A 20,139-nucleotide genomic window follows, 5' to 3' on the forward strand; every position below is an offset into this window, starting at 1 on the left:
ACTAACCACCACAACAAAACATAATAATGACATTTATTAGTTTCAAAAATAATATTATTACGCCAGTTTTTTTGTTTAATGCTGAAAAAAAAAAAAATTATCTTTGGAGTAAAAATATGACGAAAAAAAATTCATTAATTAACAAGAACTGAGGATTTCCTTTTTGAACTGTAATTTAAAACAATGAGAAGAGAAGCAGAGCAGACCCACCCAGAGGGTTAAGACAACAAAATGAGAGTTAAAAAAACAAAAGATTGGTATATAGATGTTTTTTGTTGTCAAAATAAAAACACAACAAATTTAAGTTAAAGATTCCAATATATACATAATATTAAATACGGTCCGCTCCACACCCTTCTGCAACAAGAAATTCCATTTTTCAAAACCACCAAAATAAAGGAAATATGACTCTAGCATTTGAAACCAAAATTCTTCAACCGAAGATTCTAACAGCTGGAAGACATTCTTGAAACACCATCCTTCGTGATTATTACCTTCACTCCCATGTAACAGAAATCATTGAGTTCGCAAGTCCCGACTCAGCAAATGTTAATTTGCTATCATAGTCCAGAAACTTCGAAGCCCCCGGGATTGCCTGTGTCAAGCGAAATGGCCGTGTCTCGGCTTCTGGAAGTTGAGCGTAGCAGAATGACCATAGCAACTGGATAACAAGAAAATGCATAATGAGCAAACTTGGAGGATCATGATAAGATCACATAGCTATACAAACAAAAACCAAAACAAAGAAAGAAACTTTTATTGAAAAAGTAGTGTGCAACTTCAGTCATTCATTCAACCCTTTGAACTGTTGCCTACTGTCAATTTAGGTTGGTTTTATTGACCCAATTCTGCATGGAACAAAAAAAATAAAATAAAATAAAATAAAATTCCTAATTGCGGCTGTATCAAAAGGTTAATGGTTATAGAGAAGTTGACCCAGCTTACTTGAACTAAAATAACACAAATCCATTCCTCATACAAAAAATCAAACATTATCCTGAAATCAACCAATCAAACATTGTTACTTGGGGCACTCATTTCAGTTTGTTTTTGAAGTCAATAACAAGCATCACCCCCAGTGAAAACGGGTCTCAACTTCATTGCCAATAAACCAAACCACAGGTTGCATGCCAAAAGTAGATAGATAACGAAGTGAAGAAAAGTAGGCAGATAGGTCAAAGAAATCTTTTCTAGAATTACCTAAGATTTGCAAAAATAACAGCAACCTCCATAGACTGTTCTTTTTTTTTTTTTTTTCCTAGTGGTTATTTGAAGTGGAATTACCTGAATAGGATCAGTACGGAAGAAGTTCCTCTGAAGCCTGCGACCATCAGGAAGACGAACACCAACCCTGCAAAGTAGATTTCTATCACCCTTGGCTTCTTCAGGAAGAGGTGGATATGTAGGTTTCTTTGGTGAGCACGGCCGTTCTTCCTTGTCAGTATTCGTTATATCTTGGTCTTTTGAGGCGACTCCGCTAGTATCTTTCATGCCTTCCGTTGAAGCCGCCAATGCTTGTAACTGTTCCTCACCTTCTTCTTTAGTTGCGTCTGCAACCACTGGAGCCTCTGAAGTCAGTTTTAATTTCACGTTATATACCACTTTGGAAGAAGATATATAGAGCGCGCTAAATAGAGAAAATACAATTCAGGAAAAACATGTGCAAAACCTAATTTCAGAAGTATCACGGCATAAAATATCACGATAAAAAATGGTACCGGATATCAAGGTTTAACTTCATGACTATGGTTGCTGTGATTCCTATTCAAACAGAAGTGCCTCAAAACGAAGCACAATCCTCAAAGGACATAAACAGAAAATAATATAAAAGAATACGTGGGGAAAAAGAAAAATTATTCGTACATTGTGAGACAATTCTATTTTCATATACCAAATCCCCTCAGGGCACATATTTAATGAATTTTTTCAAAATCACATTTTTATCCTATAAAATATAGGGTTTGATCGGATATCAACCTTCGAACAGATCTAAGGTTTGCAGACGTTGGGGTTCACAGCGATAGAAAGATTTCTATGAGTCGCGCTCGCAGTGGAGAGGGTGGCAGAGGTTAGGGTTTTGAAGGAATGGTAGACAACAAGAGTAGTTTATGGAAGTCCAAGCTGGAGCAGAGATGGGCTGGGTGTGGTGGAAGCTGTAGAGAGTTGAGAGTGGCAATAATGGTGTCAGTGATGGGCAACTTTTCTGGCAGAGGAAGAGTGGGTGGATGAAAAATAAATTAGGATTTTAAAAATAGAAAATGAGGACATTATCGGATTGAAGATATGTGTCCTGAGAACATTTTTCTTTTTGATGTGTGCACTGCGAAAGTGTTCATTAAGTGTGTGCCCCGAGGGATGGAAATAGAATTACCCTTCATTGTGAGATGAGAACTTGAGGATTAAAAATTGTATTCTGAGTATGTTCGGAAAAATAATTCCCCAGATGTTACTCCCCGTTTCCACTAAGATGAATTTGCATACCTCCTGCTTAAATCGGAAGTACAGGACAGGCAATACACACAGGCCTCCCCAATGGCCTACATAGGAAGCCAATTTCTCTAATCAAATTTTCCTACTGCCAAGGCACAAGATTTTGTTATTCGACCACCATAGCTGACAAATTTGAAAGGCATGGCTTTGAGCAAGACAAGTTTCCATGGAAAAGATCTAGTGGAGTAATGCAGAATAAGAGGAAGAACGAGAAATTACTTCTGCCGTCACTAGATTTTAGAGTGAGTAAAAAAGGAAGAGAATTTTAGCATTAGAAACAAGGAAGATAGTAACGTAAAAGTAAAATTGCACTGGCATTTGGAGACGACTTAAGCAACAAAGGCAAAAGCATGTTTCTAGCCAATGATTTGGCAGTAGCCAAAGAAGATTAATTCATGAAATGAAGCAGCTGTGGGTAGGCATTTGCTTTGTCCAAGTAAAGTGAAGAACACTTGGTAATGGCCTTGTGGTTGATTATTGATTGCTTTGTTTGTCTATACTTTCAGGTAGTGAGAGGTGTTCATGGGGGTTGTTGGTTATAGCCTATGAAGCACCGCCACGTCCCCAAGGCCTACATACAAGTGTCGTGACACGTCTCAGATACGCTATAGATATGTGTCCGACTCTCTCTAACGTATCCTCTCTTTTTTTTTTTGAATTTTTCCAGTCGGACATGCGGTGGACACGCGATGACATTTTCCGGACACGCACGAGGTGGATCGAAGAAGCCCTAACCTTGTTGGAGAGGAGAGAGAGAGAGAAAGATAGAAAGAGATCGATTGAAGGAAGAAACCCTAACCTGTTCAAAAGAGATCAATCGGAGGTATTCTTCTTCGTCTTCTCTGTCCTTCGTCTTCTTTGTTCTTCTTCTTCTCTTTGTTTTCTTCTCCTCCCTTTTTTGTTTCGTCTCTCCCCCCTCCCTCTTCTGATTTTGTTCCTCTCTCCTCTCACTTCTGATTTTGTTTCTGTCTCCCCTCGTTCATTTCTCTTTTTTATTTTTTCCTGTTTTCCCTTTTCTAATTTCACCCTGTCTCTCTCCCCTCCTTTTTTTTTTTTTTTCCTGATTTCATCTCTCCCCTCCCTTCTTTTTTCTTTTTTCTTTTTAATCCTTATTTTTGTTAAACCTCAAATTCATAGAATAAATTTTTTTTTATTTTAAAAATATCATTTTTTATTAAAAAAAATCAATTTTTATTAAAAAATTTTTAGGAAATGTGTTTATTAATTTTATTATTATTGTACTTTTATAGAAACCAATGATTTTTTTTTTTTATTTTAGACATAATAAATAAATAAAATTATATATATTAAACATATCCCCAGCATGTCGTGTCCCCTATTTTTTGAAAATTTGGATGTCCGCATGTCGTGTCCATGTTCGTGCACCATAGGTTATAGCACAAAACGGATAAAAATACGGATATGACATGAATACAACAATACTACAAAATCCTCAAGAATAAAATACGAGTACAACCACGATACATTTGTTAAAATATATATATATATATATATATATATATATATATATATATATATATATATATATATATTTATATAATTGTTAGTATTGTAATATACATGAGCTCAAAGTGGTACGAAATTACAGTAATTTTCTAATACTAACATTTAGGAATTAGGTATTAGTTTAAGAGCAACTAGCCAGTTTACTTTTTAATTTTCAATAGGTCCCATAAAAAATTCATTTCAATCTCAAGTCTAAACTGATTACATAGACATATATGCTACATGGACTCAGGTACAAGTATCAGGTGCAACATCAAACCTTCCTAAACCAAAATCTCAAAATATTGAGATATGTATTTGAACGCTAGGTATTGAGAACAAGTACGTAACAGGTACAGGTACAGGGCATATCTTGAACACATATATATGATATATTATATTATATTAGTCTTAGAAAAGATGTAAATTATTTAGAAATGTACTTGAAATTAAGGCCTTGCTTGGAAACTAAGTATTTTGGCCAAAAAGTCACTATAAGTTGTCCTATCACTCTCTCTACTTTTCTACACATCTTTTCATAAAAAGTCAAAAGTTACTAAAATAACTTGTTCCCAAACGAGGCCTAAATAAGATTTAGGAAAAATATGAAATTTCTACCTTCTATCCATGTGAGAGGCAATAAATATTTCTTTACTAGCAAATGTAAGTTTGTTCTTGTTCAAACATCGTATGAAGTTAAAAGATTCAAGTGTCAAAATTGGGTGCAGGAGTCAGAAGCATATCCCACACCTTTACCCATACGATATCCAGTGGACAAAGGTCCAGTGGGGAAACAGAAGAATCACTGCAACACTGATTGAAATAATAGAACAATTCACAACTTGCCCCAATGTTTTTCCCATTTGCACTTAAAGTAACATGTGCAAAGTACTGCACACAATTGTACAGGCTTTTTAATTGTTGAAATCCGTTTTAGTACGGTGACAACTTTTGAATCCGACTCGAACCAACACGTGAAAAACCTTTGTTAACTTACAACTTTAGATGCCCTAAGAGCTCCATCTTTTTTAGACTCCCAGCACAACAAATTTAGTTTAATCAGCCTAAATCAACCCTGCCCAACATCAGTTTTGGTATCTTAGCTTGTAGGACAGTGTTACTGTGCATTTGTCCTATATCAATGACTTTACCACAAGAGCAAGAACATAAGAGATGCCATCAAGAACATCAACATTGATGGATATTTAGTTTTCATGATAAATAATAATCCAATTAAAATACATAAATGTGCATTATATAGATTCATTCATGATAATACTATGATGTTCAACAGCACAAACATCAAAGTCGGACATACCTTGTATTTTGTGGGGTGAAGTCTGAGAACTCTCTCTTGGACGTTTATGAGATAGACTGACATGATGATCTTTAGGGCTTCCATCCATGAATGGTAATAAATCCTGCAGCAGTAAGATGATTTCCAAATTCAGAATGCAGTATGCTAAAGATGATTGTTTTAGTTCAAATTTCTAAACTACGATTTTTTAGTTCAAATTTACTCAATTCTCTCAAATTAACATATTATCAAATTACTGACTGCATAGATTTTTCTGACATGTACCTCCAGCAAACTTTCTGGTTGAACCATTCCACGCCATGAGCGCATTTTCTGCCCAGTGATGGGGTCAATGACAAGAATTACAGGAATAGAATCCAATTTGTAATATGTACAGACCTTCCTGCCCTCTTCTGTGTCATCATATACCTATAAATTAGATCAGGAACCCCATTTTATGTCAGTGAGGCTCCCATTATAAAAACATTAAATCTCAAGACCTAATTTTAACTTAAGATACACCATAATTGGTATTTGAACTGAAAATACAACACAAAATGCTGAAACGGCAAAAATGATTAGGAAAGTTGTCAACAGGGTACAACTCATATGTTAGGACAAAATCCACAGTTTACAAGCCAACACTGTAGCATTAGGCTAGTTGCATTAAGGGATCCTTAATGTTGCTATACTAGACATACAAAGATGCATCCAAGCCTGCATCTCCCTCTACAAAAATTCTCAGGAAAGTGAGAAATTCTTGAGAAAAAACATTAAGAAAATATCTATGAAAAAATTAATTTGACATTAAATTCATTTTGTGATCATCTGTATCACTAGAACAGAATCATTTTCAGGACAGGAAATAGAATGACCAAAGACAATATTAACCAGTAGTTAAAATACTATGACCATGCTGAAAAGTAACAGCAAAAGAAATAATAACCCTCTCAGAACAAGCCCATATCAAACATAAAAAAAGATAAGCACAGATATAAAAACCAATTGTTATTACTAGCACAAAGATTAGATGTAAAAAAGAAAACCACTGACACAAAAACTAAGTTTTAGTACTAGTATGATACAAACCTGCCAGAAGATGAAATTATTACTGACAGTTTGAGAAACAGCTTCATTTGCCCAGGTGTCACGGTTAAGCTTCACAAGCAGCATAAAATACCAAAAATGAGTCGAAACTCCGAAAAGGCAAGAGCAGATGGGTTCAAAGAGAGAATAATTAGACAATACCATATGCGAGCTGAATTCCTTGTTGGATTGCACGTTTACAAGGAACCATTTGTCCTGGATTTTAGCAGCATCTTTTGCCTGCAAATTTGGTACATCAGCCACAAAGGAAAGCATAAAAGCCAAATTGGTAAATGGATTAACATTGAATGATAAGTGTTCCAGCACTTCAATGTTAACTGGATTCTACATAGAGATAGGGATGAACATACTTCAAACGAGAAAAACTGAAGATAAAAGAAATCTGAAAGGAAAAAAATAAAATTCATCTCCATGACCAACAACCAAACACAACCATTAGAGAACATAGAAAGCCAATATACAGGCATCCTCACTGGCTTACCTAGCAAGCCAGTTTCCCTAGTCAAATTTGCATCCTACAAAGGCTCAAAAATCTTGCTTAATCAACCACCTCAGCACTCCAATTAAATGGATTGGTGTTGATCAAGACATTTTATATAAAAATCTGGTGGAGTGCAATGAAATGAAGAACTAGATTTATTAGAGCAAGAAAAGCATTTCTCAGAGTGTCTCATAGATTTTAAAGTGATTACCACAGTTTAATATTTTGAAGTTTGGAGTTCACAATTTTGAATTAATTGAACCTAAACCTCTTTCCACTACTAGGTCCACCAAATTCCATCTGCTTTAATTCTCCAACCTAATTTAGTATTTTAGTGAAAGTGACCATTACATGTATCCTCAATATGAGTTCTAATTCCATTCTATTATCATTTTAATTTAAAATCATAATGGCTTCTCTGCATTCAAGTTTCACCACCAGCTCTCAACTCTTTTTTGTACTGTTATTTCATTCTGTCTCTAATGGTCAAAAGTTATTTCTTCTTCACCTCTCTTTATCTCTCATCCCAAATACTGAGATTGGATCCCAACAATCTTCCTCTCTCCAAATCATTATCTATTACTCTTCTTTTTCTTCCATACAACCCCACGTACTTTATTCCTCCAGTATCCTTCCTCTTATGGCCAATATTAAGTCTCCCTCAAATTAATCCATCCATATTTTCACCAAGTATCATGCTACGGATCAAAGCAAACTACTGTTGATTCACATTTCTTGCAAAACCAACTTCCAAATCATAGGAGGCCCAAGGTAACCTGTCTGACCAACTAGGAAAACAGATTGTAAATATTGAATATGATCCATTTCTATGTACCAAAACAAAAAAGGATACGGTACATTTTATTTCATGCCTTCTAAGTACACAATATCTCAAATCATGTTATAACCTTCAAAATAATTAACACAAGTTTGAAGGCACATATCCTGAAGCCTACTTTGCCAAGATCACAACAAAAGCCTACACTAATTCATAGATAACTAGTAATGCCAATACATATTTTTCCTTTTTGATAAGTAACTACTAATACCAAGAATATTACCAACTCATTTGCTCATGGCCATTTAATTGAAAATAGTACATTTTACAGACAAGAAAATAGGCAAGCAGTTTCTAATAAGACAAAACTCATTACCGCTTCGAAGGTCCCATTGTGCATTAGAGCGAAAGGAGGACGATACAAGGTAGCAAGATTATCTGGAGCATTATCAGCAGTAGATGTGGCACCTTGTTCTGATTCCCAAATCCCAGGACGTTTCATTTCCTCGGTAAAATTGCGAAAGGGAACTACTGAATGAGCTTCATGTGAAGAATATCCCACCCTAGATCTAAAGTTAAAAAGAAAAGATAAACTCAATTAATAAGCAATATAAAAGAACAAAGACATCTAATACGCACACAAACAAACAAACAAACAAAAACAAGAAGAAGAAGAAAAACGAGCCCATGTTATAATACACATGCAGAGAGACACCAAAAGTGCACAGTTAGATGATGAGTAGCAAAAACATTGATATATGATAGACAAAAAAAAAAAAAAATTAAAAAATAAAAAAAATAAAAAAAGCAAACAAACAACCAAACAAAAAATCAACTCCTAGTTGAATAATATTGTCCCCACCAATACCATTTTATATAAGCAGAGAAACATAAATTGGATTGACATAGGAAGTGGGGACGAAGACCAAAAAAATGGAGCACAACCTAACCTAAACTGACAAAAGCAATGAGGACATAACTCAAATGTCATCAAAGGTTAAGGAAATACCAGAGCAGAAATAATTGGAGCTAAGTTAGTTCCAGTAAGATTTGTTTCTTCCTGAACTATTTTATATAGCCACACAAACATGAATTGCCATGGAAGACAAGGAAGCTAGAATGAGTTGATTAAAATAATCAGACAATGCTTAAACATCAAGGGTGGAAATAAATAAAAGTAACTGTGACGCCCCGAATCTACACTATTGGTTGCAGTCAAGGGAGAGTCACTAATGAGTCCTACGGTCAATAACCAAGTAAGATCCCAGATCGCTAGAAGAGTCAAAGTAGCCTCTCTTCTAAGTCTAACTTTCTTAGGCAGCGCACTACCCTTTTGACAGATCTTAAAAGGTATTAACACAAGCTCTCATAAGCAACGATAAGGTTTAAATTGATGTTAGAATATAAATACATACTAACCACGAATATCCGTAATTACAAAAGCTCGTTCCATTACATTACATCTCAAAAGAAAATTTAAATCTTCATATGAGCCTTACAAAATATCAAAAGGGAAATTTCTAACTTTTCTAAAATAGCCAAAAGTCTTCGAAGATTTCAGGCTCGTCGTCTCCGGCTATAAGCTCATCTTCAGCACCTGGCATGATACACCGTGAGCTTTGAATGCCCAGTAAACGCACACACACCCCGTCCCTTTTTCCCAGTCCAATACACAATCACAAATATGACAGCAAGTAATAAAGCATGATATTCAACTGAACAAATAAAGGGTTACAAGGTTAGATGTTAGTAAACTAGAAATCCCCCAAAGAGACTTCGTCCTCCCAACCACAAGAATCGGACGCAGATTATTCGATATGCCCCCTCTTTTGCTGTTTTGTTGCAGAACTAATTTCGGATGCCTACCAACGGTTATATACCGCGTAGCGCCAACCGCAAGGCCTCAAAAGAAACGGTAATAATGGGCCTTGCCCAAATCCCTCCTCATACCAAATATCTAGGGTCCGAATACAACCGCTCCGTTCAAGGGTTTCGAATCATTAAAGGGCCAGAATATAAGATATACAACCATGGCAAGTGTAATATCATATTAGGACACATTCATATATATATTAACAAGCATATTCATGAACGCAATAGCATGAAATACCAATGTCAAACAGAAATTTCAGATTTAGTACCCGTTAAAGATTAAAATCAAAAGGGTGGTTTCAGATTTTTTCCGAACTCGGCCTTCCTATGGTTCGAAGAGAATTTAATCTAGTTTCCAGAACAAATTTCGGAAATGGGATAGCTTTTCTAGATTTTCAGTTATTTAAGAAACACTCCAGCGCTGTTCAGATTCGTCAACCGTTACGAAAATCGGAGTTTCTCATAAATCATTCACTCGTTTTTAATGAAACCAATTTTAGATGAAAGATAACTTTCTAAGGAAGATTTTTACATAAAATGGAGGCCCAGAATAATTTTCTACATTTTTCTAGAAATTTTGAAAGCTGGCTGTGAAAACAAATTTTTAAGGCACAATACCCAAAACAAGAAGATTTGTGAGAAAAGAGATCCACTAAGGGAAATTTTTCGTTTCTTTTGTGAGGAAAACATGCTAAATAATATATATTAAACTTAGAAATTTATCTTGCAGGTGTGCCTTTGGAAAGTTTGAGAGATTGGTATGAAAAAGATAGTTTTGTACCGAAATAAGGGGAACTACAAGAAGAGTAGAGTCATGGCTCAACTCTTATCATTTTTAACACAAGAAAATCACTAAAACACATCTGAAAACAATGTGTAGAACCCTTAAGAACATGTATTTAAAAAAGGAAAATAAAAGAGAGAGTTATGTTGTGGCTTACTTGCTAGGCTTGAACAAGATTGTTCTCCTCTTCCTTCCTCTCCCTCTCAAGACTTTTCTCTTGCTCTCCTTTCTCTCCTCTAGGCCGAATGTAGGTGTGTGTGTGTTGTTTGTGTATGCTATGCTATGCTAAGAGAGTGGTTGTATATATAGGCAAATTTGGTGTGAAAAGACATAAAGGCCCACTAGTTGGAATTGGATTGAAAAGTTTGGATTTACTTGGAGTCTAATGGAATAGTAAGTGATTATGGGACTTAATTATGTGATTAGACAAGATTTAGTTAGCCTCTAGTTGGCATGGAACTAGGTTGAAAACACAACCCTCGTACTTGGTACTTTGCTTCTAGAATGCCATGATTACAAGCCTTGAAAATTGGTCCCTCACACTCTCCAAGGTTGGCCGGCCATGGGAAGGGAAATGGGAAATATTTTATTCAATATAAGAGTACTATGGACATATTCCCAATGTATATATATAGATCTCAAATTGATTTGATGGTACTTGTAATATAAAAAGTACATGTACTAGTTTTGGGGCAATTCTTGAAATTAATAAAAGAAGTGAGGGTTTTGAATTAAACTCATGTATTGGAACCTTATTTATGTAGAATTAAATTAAATTAGACTAAGGAACCTAATTCGGCTAGGATATTCCTGTTTCAATAAAAATTAAAAAAATGCTAACCGACAAGATTCGAAATAATTTAAGAAACTGAGGGGCTTTTAAAGAAATAATTCAAACGTAAGGGTTTTTAAGGAAAATACATTTTTCAGGGGCTTCACAGTAACCCACTCAGATGTTTAACTGAAAGCCAAACATGCACGTGAAAGACTTACAGATGCCTACATTTCTCTAAACACATCAAACATATGCTTTAAAAAATATAAACATAAAAGATTCCTTCCAGTTGACAGCATGCAAATCACAGGAAATTAAAAAATAATAATAATAAACAGGTAAGAAAACAATTTAATAACAGGATGTAGAACACAGGACACTCTGTTCAAAATAAAAATGCAAATCACAGGACACCAAAAAATAATCAAGCAAATTAATGATTCAATATAAGCAGTTCTTTCAAAATATAATGCCTTAATGCTCCTCATGCCATATTGAATCAAATTTCAAATATCTCTAGAGGCTAACAGGAAACAATGTATTCGAAGCAACTCTTTCTAGGTGTATCACTTAAACAACCAAACTGACAAACTAAAAAGGGAAAAGAAAGAAAGATAGGCATAAAACTATCAGGCAACACCAGGTAAAAATATTGACTGCATAGAAGCGGGGTAAAGAAAAACAACGGTTAACTGTATCCTGAGATATCAGACTACCGAGAGAGAGAAGAAAAAACTCATACCCATAAGGGATTGCATTATCGTAAAGAACCTCCCTTCTCACAGGTATAGGTGCACGGACTTCATTTCCGTCAGCTTGTCTCCCATTTTCATCACTAATGTCCTCTTTTAATTGACTGAATCAATAATAAAAGTCAATATTGAAAATACAAAAGGAAATAAAACCGTCAGCCGGCAAGATAAATATCAGATATTAAATGCTTCCCCGTGTCCAACATACCTTGAACTTTGATCAGCTAGAGGTCTATCATTTTCTAATGGTGGAGAGTATATAGATGATGCCGCTGTGCCACCCTCATTTCCAATATAAAACAGCTGAATAGCTTCCTCAAGCTTCCAACTGGTGGCCTGCACCCACAGGATCTCACCATCAAGTTTACCATAAAAAGAAAGCTTTACAAATAATGGAGTAAACCACTTTCAAAACTTCCATAACATACTGAAAAAAAAAATATTAAAAGAAAGAATTACAAATCAACAATAAAAATTAACTATGTAACTCTTTAATAATTACAAAATCAACAATAAAAAATTAAAAAAAATATTTTTGATCAGCGAAAGTCAATTGTTAGTTGTTAGATTAGCGTATATGGGAGTTAGCCTTCTCACCCTTGCAAAGCACTAAGGCTCCGTTTGGTAAGCCTCTCAAATTATAGTTTTATCCATTGATTTGAGTGTAGTGTTTGTTTTGAACTTTTAAATCATAATTTTACACCCATTTCTCAAAACTCAATTCAAAACATAATCATTATTTTTCAAAACTCATAACCAAACACATAATGCAAGACTCTTTTCAAAACTCAATTCAAATCAATATTTTGATTTTTTAAATATTTTAAATATTTTAAAAATATTTTAATTTTGTTAAGATTTTAAATATTTAAATATGTTACGATTTTTTTAAATTTTTAATTTTTTGAATATTTTTAAATATTTTAATTTTTAAATATTACGATTTAAATTTTTTAAATTTTAAAATATTTTATAAAAATAAATTCAAACTCTATTTTATAAAAATATTTTTAAATATTTTAATTTTTTTGTTGTGTATTTGGTTACAATTTGAGTGTAAAGTTGTGAAAATAGTATGGAGTTTCGATTTATGTGTTTGGTTATGAGTTTCAAAAATAATTTCTTAGTTGAGTTTTGGTTTATATGTTTGGTTATGATTTAAATTTAAAATATTAAAATTTTAAATTATTTAAATTTTTACGATTTAAATTTTTTGAATATTTATTTTAATTTTTTACTTATTAAATTTTTTAGATTATTTAAATTATTTAAATATTTATGATTTAAATTTTTTAAATATTTATTTTGAAAAAAAAAATTATTTCCTTTGTAATATTTTCAATTAAAAAATTGATTAATGTTATTTTCTGTTAATAATAAATTTTTTAATTGAATTTTAAAAAAAAAAATTGGTTATGAGTGTTGATCATAATTTTCAATAGCGTAAAAATAGTGTGTTTTGTTATGACTTATAACAATTTGAATTAAGTTTTGAAAACTCTTTTCAAAACTCATAACTAAACAAATTTTCTTACTTCACATGTCAAATCAAACTTTCAAAACTCAATTCCACACTCAATTCAAAACTCAATTCAACACTCTATTCAAAAATCATAATCAAACAAATTTTCTACACTCAAATCATAATTTCAAAACACATAAACTCAAAATACAACTCATATTCTCAAATCATAATTAGAAAGTCTTACCAAACGGAGCCTAAGTGTTTGCCTTCTAATTCAACTCTCCCTTAGGAAGAGTTGAACCCATGACCTCCCCCTTGGGACTAAGCCCTTAGGAAAGTCATGGTGGCCAACTCAGCTAGACCCAGTTGGTTAAATCAACAATAAAAATTAACTATGTAACTAATATGTATGGCGTATTATGAACACACATCAGGACAATAAATTGATTTTAGACACTCATATTAACTCCAACATGCACAAGAACTTTTTATTCTTGTTTTTGCTATGCACAATTCAAATTTAAAGCTTAAGTCTAGTAGATGCGAGCTAGTATGGCGGATTTAAGAGTGGACCACTCCACTAGGTGGCCAAGACTAACCAGCAGCACATGCATGTGATACAGAAAGTTTATTTTTACTTTACTTTACAAAATTATTCACCAATGCTTGCTATCCACTCATAAAATCTTGTGGAGTGTATCATGACTACTACTACTAAAGTTAGATCACTAAATCCATATCCCAACTAAAATGACTAGTAAAAAAATGTCAACAATCCTATGTCATCAATTTCAACAAAAATTTGGATGCTCAGCTAAGGTTGAAAATTAAAATATAGATATAAAATGCATCTCAACAAGAATATTTTCATATCCCTTTATCTTTGTATCTATTCAGCACCTCATGAAAGTTCCACACATAGAGTTCAACCTACAACAAAAGATATAGAATACGCAAAAAGACTCAAAACAGATACTCAGAGCTCCTTCATGCATATATCAAGAGACCCACCTTTGTTTCTAAGAAAGTATTTAGAGTCTTTAGACTGTAAATTTAGAAAGAAAGGCTTAAACCAACTCTCTAGCATGCAGAACCTTTTCAGACAACACAAATTCTTTAAAGATTTTCCCACATTTAGAAGGGTAGACACAGAAAGATTTGCACCAATCACATCTCCTCATAGCTGCTACTTCTGTCAGTTTTGGTAAGTCACCTTGTAACTGCTTCCTCTATGATTAACTAAAGGGAAAGCATATGCAACGAGTCATGTCAATGAACATAAGAAAATAAAAGTTGTACCCAATGCACAAGGCTCCTGCTTAGTAGGTAGAAAGCCTTCCCCTCTCTCTTTGTTAAGAGGTTGATTCCCTATGAAGCACGGACATGGACATGCACATAGATACGTACACAGACACGGACACAGACACGGGGCACTGTAATTTCAAAAAAAAATGAGGGCATGGACACGGCAAATTTGTAATTTTATTTTTAAATTGCATTTATGCCTTCAATATACCCACTGATGTACCCGACATGTACTCATGTTGTACCCATCATGTAGTCATATTGATATGCATACCCGTACAGGATACATACACCGTGCTCTTATGACATAATTTTTAGAATACCCATGCTTCATCAAAACACATGCAATGATGCAATATCTATTAATTAGGAGTTGAATTCCAATTAGAAACCTAAATCTCTTAAATTCCAATTAGAAACTTAATGCTATGTGAAAGGTCTTGGTAGTTGACGCAACAAATTACCCTATTTTCCTCATTTCTCAAATGTTCACCAAAACAAGCTTTCAGGAGGACCTACCAAATAAGTAGGTGTATTCCCATTCTATTCAACTCAACAAGCTTTCGCCCAACCATAGTTGTCGATCTTCTCAATACCAAACATGTGGACAAAAGGTCCTAGAAAAAAACACTCCCAGTGAAGAGGGAACATGGAAATAAGTAAAGCAGCAGACACTTAAAAGCTTACCCTATATAGTTATATGTAAGTTTCTTCATATATCGGTAAGTCTTTAATATGGCTTTAAAGTGTATTTACAAAAATTCACAGGATTGTCATCTCTTTTAGTTTTTTGACATTACAAGTGTTCATTAAGTTTAATTTTGGCCTATAATCTGGGCTCTTTGGCTTTTGCTTGCCATTCATCTTCAGAATGGATTTATTTTAATGGTTTAGTAAGTTTAAACTGGTCCAAGTCTTACAGGTATGATATACCATACTAAGTGCCCAAAACTTAGAACTTTTAGTGGTTTCTCCATTTAAACTTTATTGCTTTATATATATATATATAATAAAAAATAAAAAATAAACTAAAATATTTTTCCCTAGGCAAATGCTTCAAGGCAATATTAATGTTTTCCATAATTTTATAGTTGTTTGGGAACAACTACAAAATTTGTTTACAAGATATATTGCTTCTCATTTAAATTTTGTGTTTAGTCAAACATAAGAGCCATATTATATTGATTTAGTCCAGAAAGAAAAAAGAACTACAATGTCTCTTTATACTCTTACCAGTTTAAGCATTAGCATCTATGAAATCCTTATATTTCCATGGAGGCAAGAAACAACATTCAAATTCCAAACTAAATCATAAGATGTTTTCCAATATTTACCTCGTTGCAAATCATTTCCCCATCAATTTCAAATTTGAGATGAAAGAATCCAAAAATCTTAGCATTTATTTTGTCCACCAAATTTTAAAACAAAGACAAACTAAGTATACTTGATAACAAATAATGAGTTAGCACTTAAAAAATGGTGTCCAGTTGAAAAGAACCTTAATTTTAATCCAAAAGGTGTTTAGTTTTACCTCGTCACTTTAGTTTTACATACTAAGTAAAGGTACTATTGATTAATAAAATTTAAAATAAACGTATAAATCTTGTTGCTAATAAGTAGTATTAAAGATTTTTTCTACTCATTTCAATATCTAAATTTTGAACATATGTTTGTCTTTGAAGATTTATATTCAAAATCACCTTCCACAAAGTGTATTCACCATTTAATGATACGCCAAGTCTCTCTTTGTCAAAGTTCAAACCAATATTTCCAATTTCAAGCATAGTTGTTATGAATTTTTAAATGCAATTAATCGAAAATACAATTAAAAGTTTCCAACTTAAATCACTTGTGGAATTGTCAAACTACCTTCTAAAGTAATAATTGGTTTGGTTGTAATCCAACATTAGATTCCCATGACTAAATACTCATTTTTATTAACTTCTCTTTCCACCACCTACATTTCACTTGGCTATTTGGCTATAAAGAAGAAGAAGAAGAAGAAGAAGAAGAAGAAGAAGATAACAGAAATAGGTTGCATCACGCAAATTGTAACTCTTTCAGAAGTTTGGTTCCAAAACTTAGCCGCCACTCTTCCAAGATTTAAATGACAATTTCACCCTTGTTTCCTCTCTTATTTATGGGTTGCAAACAACCAAGCCGAGTATTTTGCTACTCAAGTTTGGCTCAAATAACTTTTCTTCCCTTTTTTTTTTCCCTTGAAATTGGCAAGTAGGGAAGATGGCTCAAACGAATTCTTAGATCAAGCATGTGAGAACCCATTAAGCCTTTATTCAAGCTCCACATGGCAGCTAATTTCCAACTTTACTAGCAATTCAAGGTCATTTTGTGTACATGCCAAGCCAACTCATTAACTTAAACTGTTCAACCAGCTAATTCTCAAGTTCAAAGCCAACTGACAGTGAGATATTGACCTAAAATTCAAAAGTTACATAAACAAGACAAAAGGCTACAAGACATGATATAATTATGTTTGGCAAGTAAGCCAAAAGATTAGGATCTAAATATTCTACTTCCAACGGCTATGAAAATAATATATATCATCCAACTTTATGACATGTTGGAACAACCACTTTTGCAATGTACGTGTCAAGAATCAAACAGCTCATGAGAAAACTTCCATGACTTAACCAATATTTTATGCATTTTAGTTAATGTAAGATTCCACAATAGCTTGGGGTAGAACACAAGTAAAAGAAGGATTTGGATACCAACTGCAGTAATTTGACAAAGAACATCTTGAGTCGATTTAAGTCAACAAAACCCACATTCAAACACTAAAAACCAAGGAAATTGTTACACGTAACATTGCAGTGTATCAACGGGGCTCACTCTCATAGATTTGAAGCCTCACTAATACAAATTTTTGTATCAAGCAAAGAGCACATTCATATATATATATATATATATATATATATATATCCCAATGTAAACAAAGTCATCCCACAATCTCATGGTTACATTCCTGTGCCACCTAAGATTCAACATTCTTTCCCCATTTCAGGCTATCAAGAAGCTCAGGGCAATCAGACCAATTCCAGACATTATCACTAAATTTAAGTGTTCATGGAAATTATACTTTTACCTTCGGATTCACTTAAATTTACTAAGCCTTTTGTTTGGAAATAACTTTTTTAACTTGACTTTATGACTATTTTAGCCGGACTAAAAAAGATCTGTTTGAGAACAACTTCTGTTTTTTTTTAGTTTTGTGGGAGAAAAAAGTAATATCATTATGATTTGGATGTGAAATTTTGTTTTATTGGCTTTTAGTCTATTTAGCCTTTATGAGGTAAATTAGTCCCAATCTACTTCCCAAACGAGGACTAATACCCAATTTCCTTTATGCAGTTTATTAACCCAAAAAAACAAAAAGCTATAAGCTTCAATCAAACCACATTCTGCATGTAGAATTCACATGCATTCACCAAAACATAGCATCAAAAAATCTTTCTCGCATATATCAAGGTTTCGTCATGAAATCGCGCTATCATCAGCAGATTCTCATATTCAAGACAGATCAACAGTAAAAATGAATACTTTCAAGTACACCAACCACACTCAGTAAGCAATTCAACGATTCGACACAAAAACATCTAGAGAGAGAGAGAGAAACCTGTAAGAACTGAGTGGCAGTATCGACGGTCTGACCGACGGCGATTTCGAGGAAGGAAGAAACCATGGATTCCTTGTCGGAAGGAGAGAGGACTCCCTCCATCATTCTTGGTTTTCAGAGCAATCTGCGAGAGAGAGAGAGAGACGAATCGAACGCTGAAATTGAAAACCCTAAAGAGAAAGTGGCTTGCTCGAAGAGAAAACAGAGAGATTATGTGTAGAATGCTCTGTGAATTCGTAGTTGTCTGACGTATGCATATTGTGAAAACCCTTCCTATTCCTATCCCAAATACAAAACGATAAAACTGCAGCTTTTAACAAAAAATTTATTTACACGGAGACCATAAATTATTAAAAAATATTATTTTGGCGTGGTTTTGGGATGGATTAATTTTTTGACTTTTTGATTTTTTTATTATTTTAGGTTGGGTTTAAAAGCTTAGTTTAGGAGGGATTTTTTTGACTTTTTTGTGAGAAAAGAGTGTAATGATTATAGGTTGCGTGTGATTTTTTATTTTTTATGGTTAAAATAGCTTATTTTGTCTTTTAAGACTAAAATAGCCAAAAAAACTCCCAACCCCACTTGCCAAACGGAGCCTTTGACTCCTAAGTTACAAAAACGTATAAATGAATTTTTAAACGATTACAAGTATCACCTTATTGCTAAACTATAAAAGTATACAAATAAACTCCTAAATTATGGGTTGGTTTGGCAAGGGTTCATTGGGCTTTTTTTGACTCAATGAGTCATAAAAGACAGAATAGGCTCATGAGCCACAACAGACAAAACATCCCATCCAACCCCATAATCATTACACTCTTCTCTCACAAAAAAATCAAAAAAACCAAAAAGCCAAAAGTCCTTCCTAAACTAAGCTTTTGAGTCCAGGCTCATATAGTCAAAAAAACTAAAAAGCCAAAAAGCCAACCCACTTCCCCAACGGAGGCAAAAGTGTACGCCTAACATAATGCTTTAAAGTAACACCCAAAAAAAATTAGGGCATCCATTTGTACCTTTATATATTTTAATGGGTAAAGTGATACTTTTCAATAATTTAAAGTCTATTTATATATTTTTATCACTTTCTCAATAATTTAATTTAGGGAGTTTTGGTATAAATAACCCTTAGTGAAATCCCTCATTTTTTAGAAAATTATGAAAAAAAAATTCAAAGTTTGATCTTAATAACAAATCAAATCTTAATTTTTAATTACTAGCAATGCACACAAGAATTCTTTTTAGAGAAAAAATAAATAACATAATTTATTGCTTAAAATATATTTGTTTTAATTTATTTATTTTTTTTTAAACAATGATAGTTAGACTTCATTCTCTATTTTATAACCTCTTAAAAGGTCAATGTAAAAATTATATTGAAATTGTTTTTTAGTTTTTAGATGCTGATGCGGTAGATGATTAAATGAATCATGAACATGATGCTTTCAATTTTTATTTTTTATTTTTTCTTTAGGGCCAAGCTATTTGAAATACATATCCAACTTTGCCATATCGGTGAGTAAAAGTTATAAATTTCATTGTTACGGTATAGATATTTCAATTCTATATTTTCAATAATTAAATTTTTTATTATTACTATTTAGATTTCACATTAAATTTTTGCAGTACTCAATATTCAAGCTATTGTCAAAATTATTTTTTTTTTAACTTAGATTTAACTTAAATGTACAAGAAATATTACCATATTGAACAAAACCAATACTTGTATTTTTATAATTTATAAATTTAATAGTTTGATAAATTTACATTGAAATTATAAGTCTTAATGACTGTACAATATTTTGCTTTATATAATAGTAAGTATAGATGTGTATGTGTGTGATGCGTACTTAAAAACCATGATTTAAGTGAAATTTATTAAAAAATCAATAA

The 20,139-nt window shown here is 33.1% G+C and overlaps 1 protein-coding gene across 3 annotated transcripts; it reads right to left on the reverse strand.

Annotated features, from left to right (window-relative positions):
• Nucleotides 1–238: 238 nt before the first annotated feature.
• Nucleotides 239–18,572, reverse strand: LOC114277422 (UBX domain-containing protein). Of its 3 annotated transcripts, none has more exons than XR_014343595.1 (10): nucleotides 18,250–18,567; nucleotides 12,051–12,178; nucleotides 11,833–11,946; nucleotides 8,036–8,228; nucleotides 6,542–6,619; nucleotides 6,383–6,451; nucleotides 5,579–5,722; nucleotides 5,315–5,417; nucleotides 946–1,559; nucleotides 239–848 (listed from the first exon to the last, which is right to left on the reverse strand). XR_014343595.1 is itself a non-coding variant. In XM_028219317.2 (10 exons), exons 1-10 carry the CDS (start codon nucleotides 18,352–18,354, stop codon nucleotides 497–499), a joined length of 1,383 nt encoding a protein of 460 aa, XP_028075118.2. In that variant the 5' UTR covers nucleotides 18,355–18,572; the 3' UTR covers nucleotides 239–496. The 3 variants fall into 3 exon arrangements, 2 of the variants coding, with proteins under 2 accessions (XP_028075118.2, XP_028075119.2); XM_028219317.2 differs by having other exon boundaries at nucleotides 239–661; nucleotides 1,285–1,568; nucleotides 18,250–18,572; XM_028219318.2 differs by having other exon boundaries at nucleotides 239–661; nucleotides 1,285–1,559.
• Between the last annotated feature and the right edge of the window lie 1,567 nt (nucleotides 18,573–20,139).

This window comes from Camellia sinensis, chromosome 11 (assembly GCF_055761805.1).
Source record: "Camellia sinensis isolate YWXY chromosome 11, ASM5576180v1, whole genome shotgun sequence".
Lineage (NCBI taxonomy): Eukaryota > Viridiplantae > Streptophyta > Magnoliopsida > Ericales > Theaceae > Camellia > Camellia sinensis.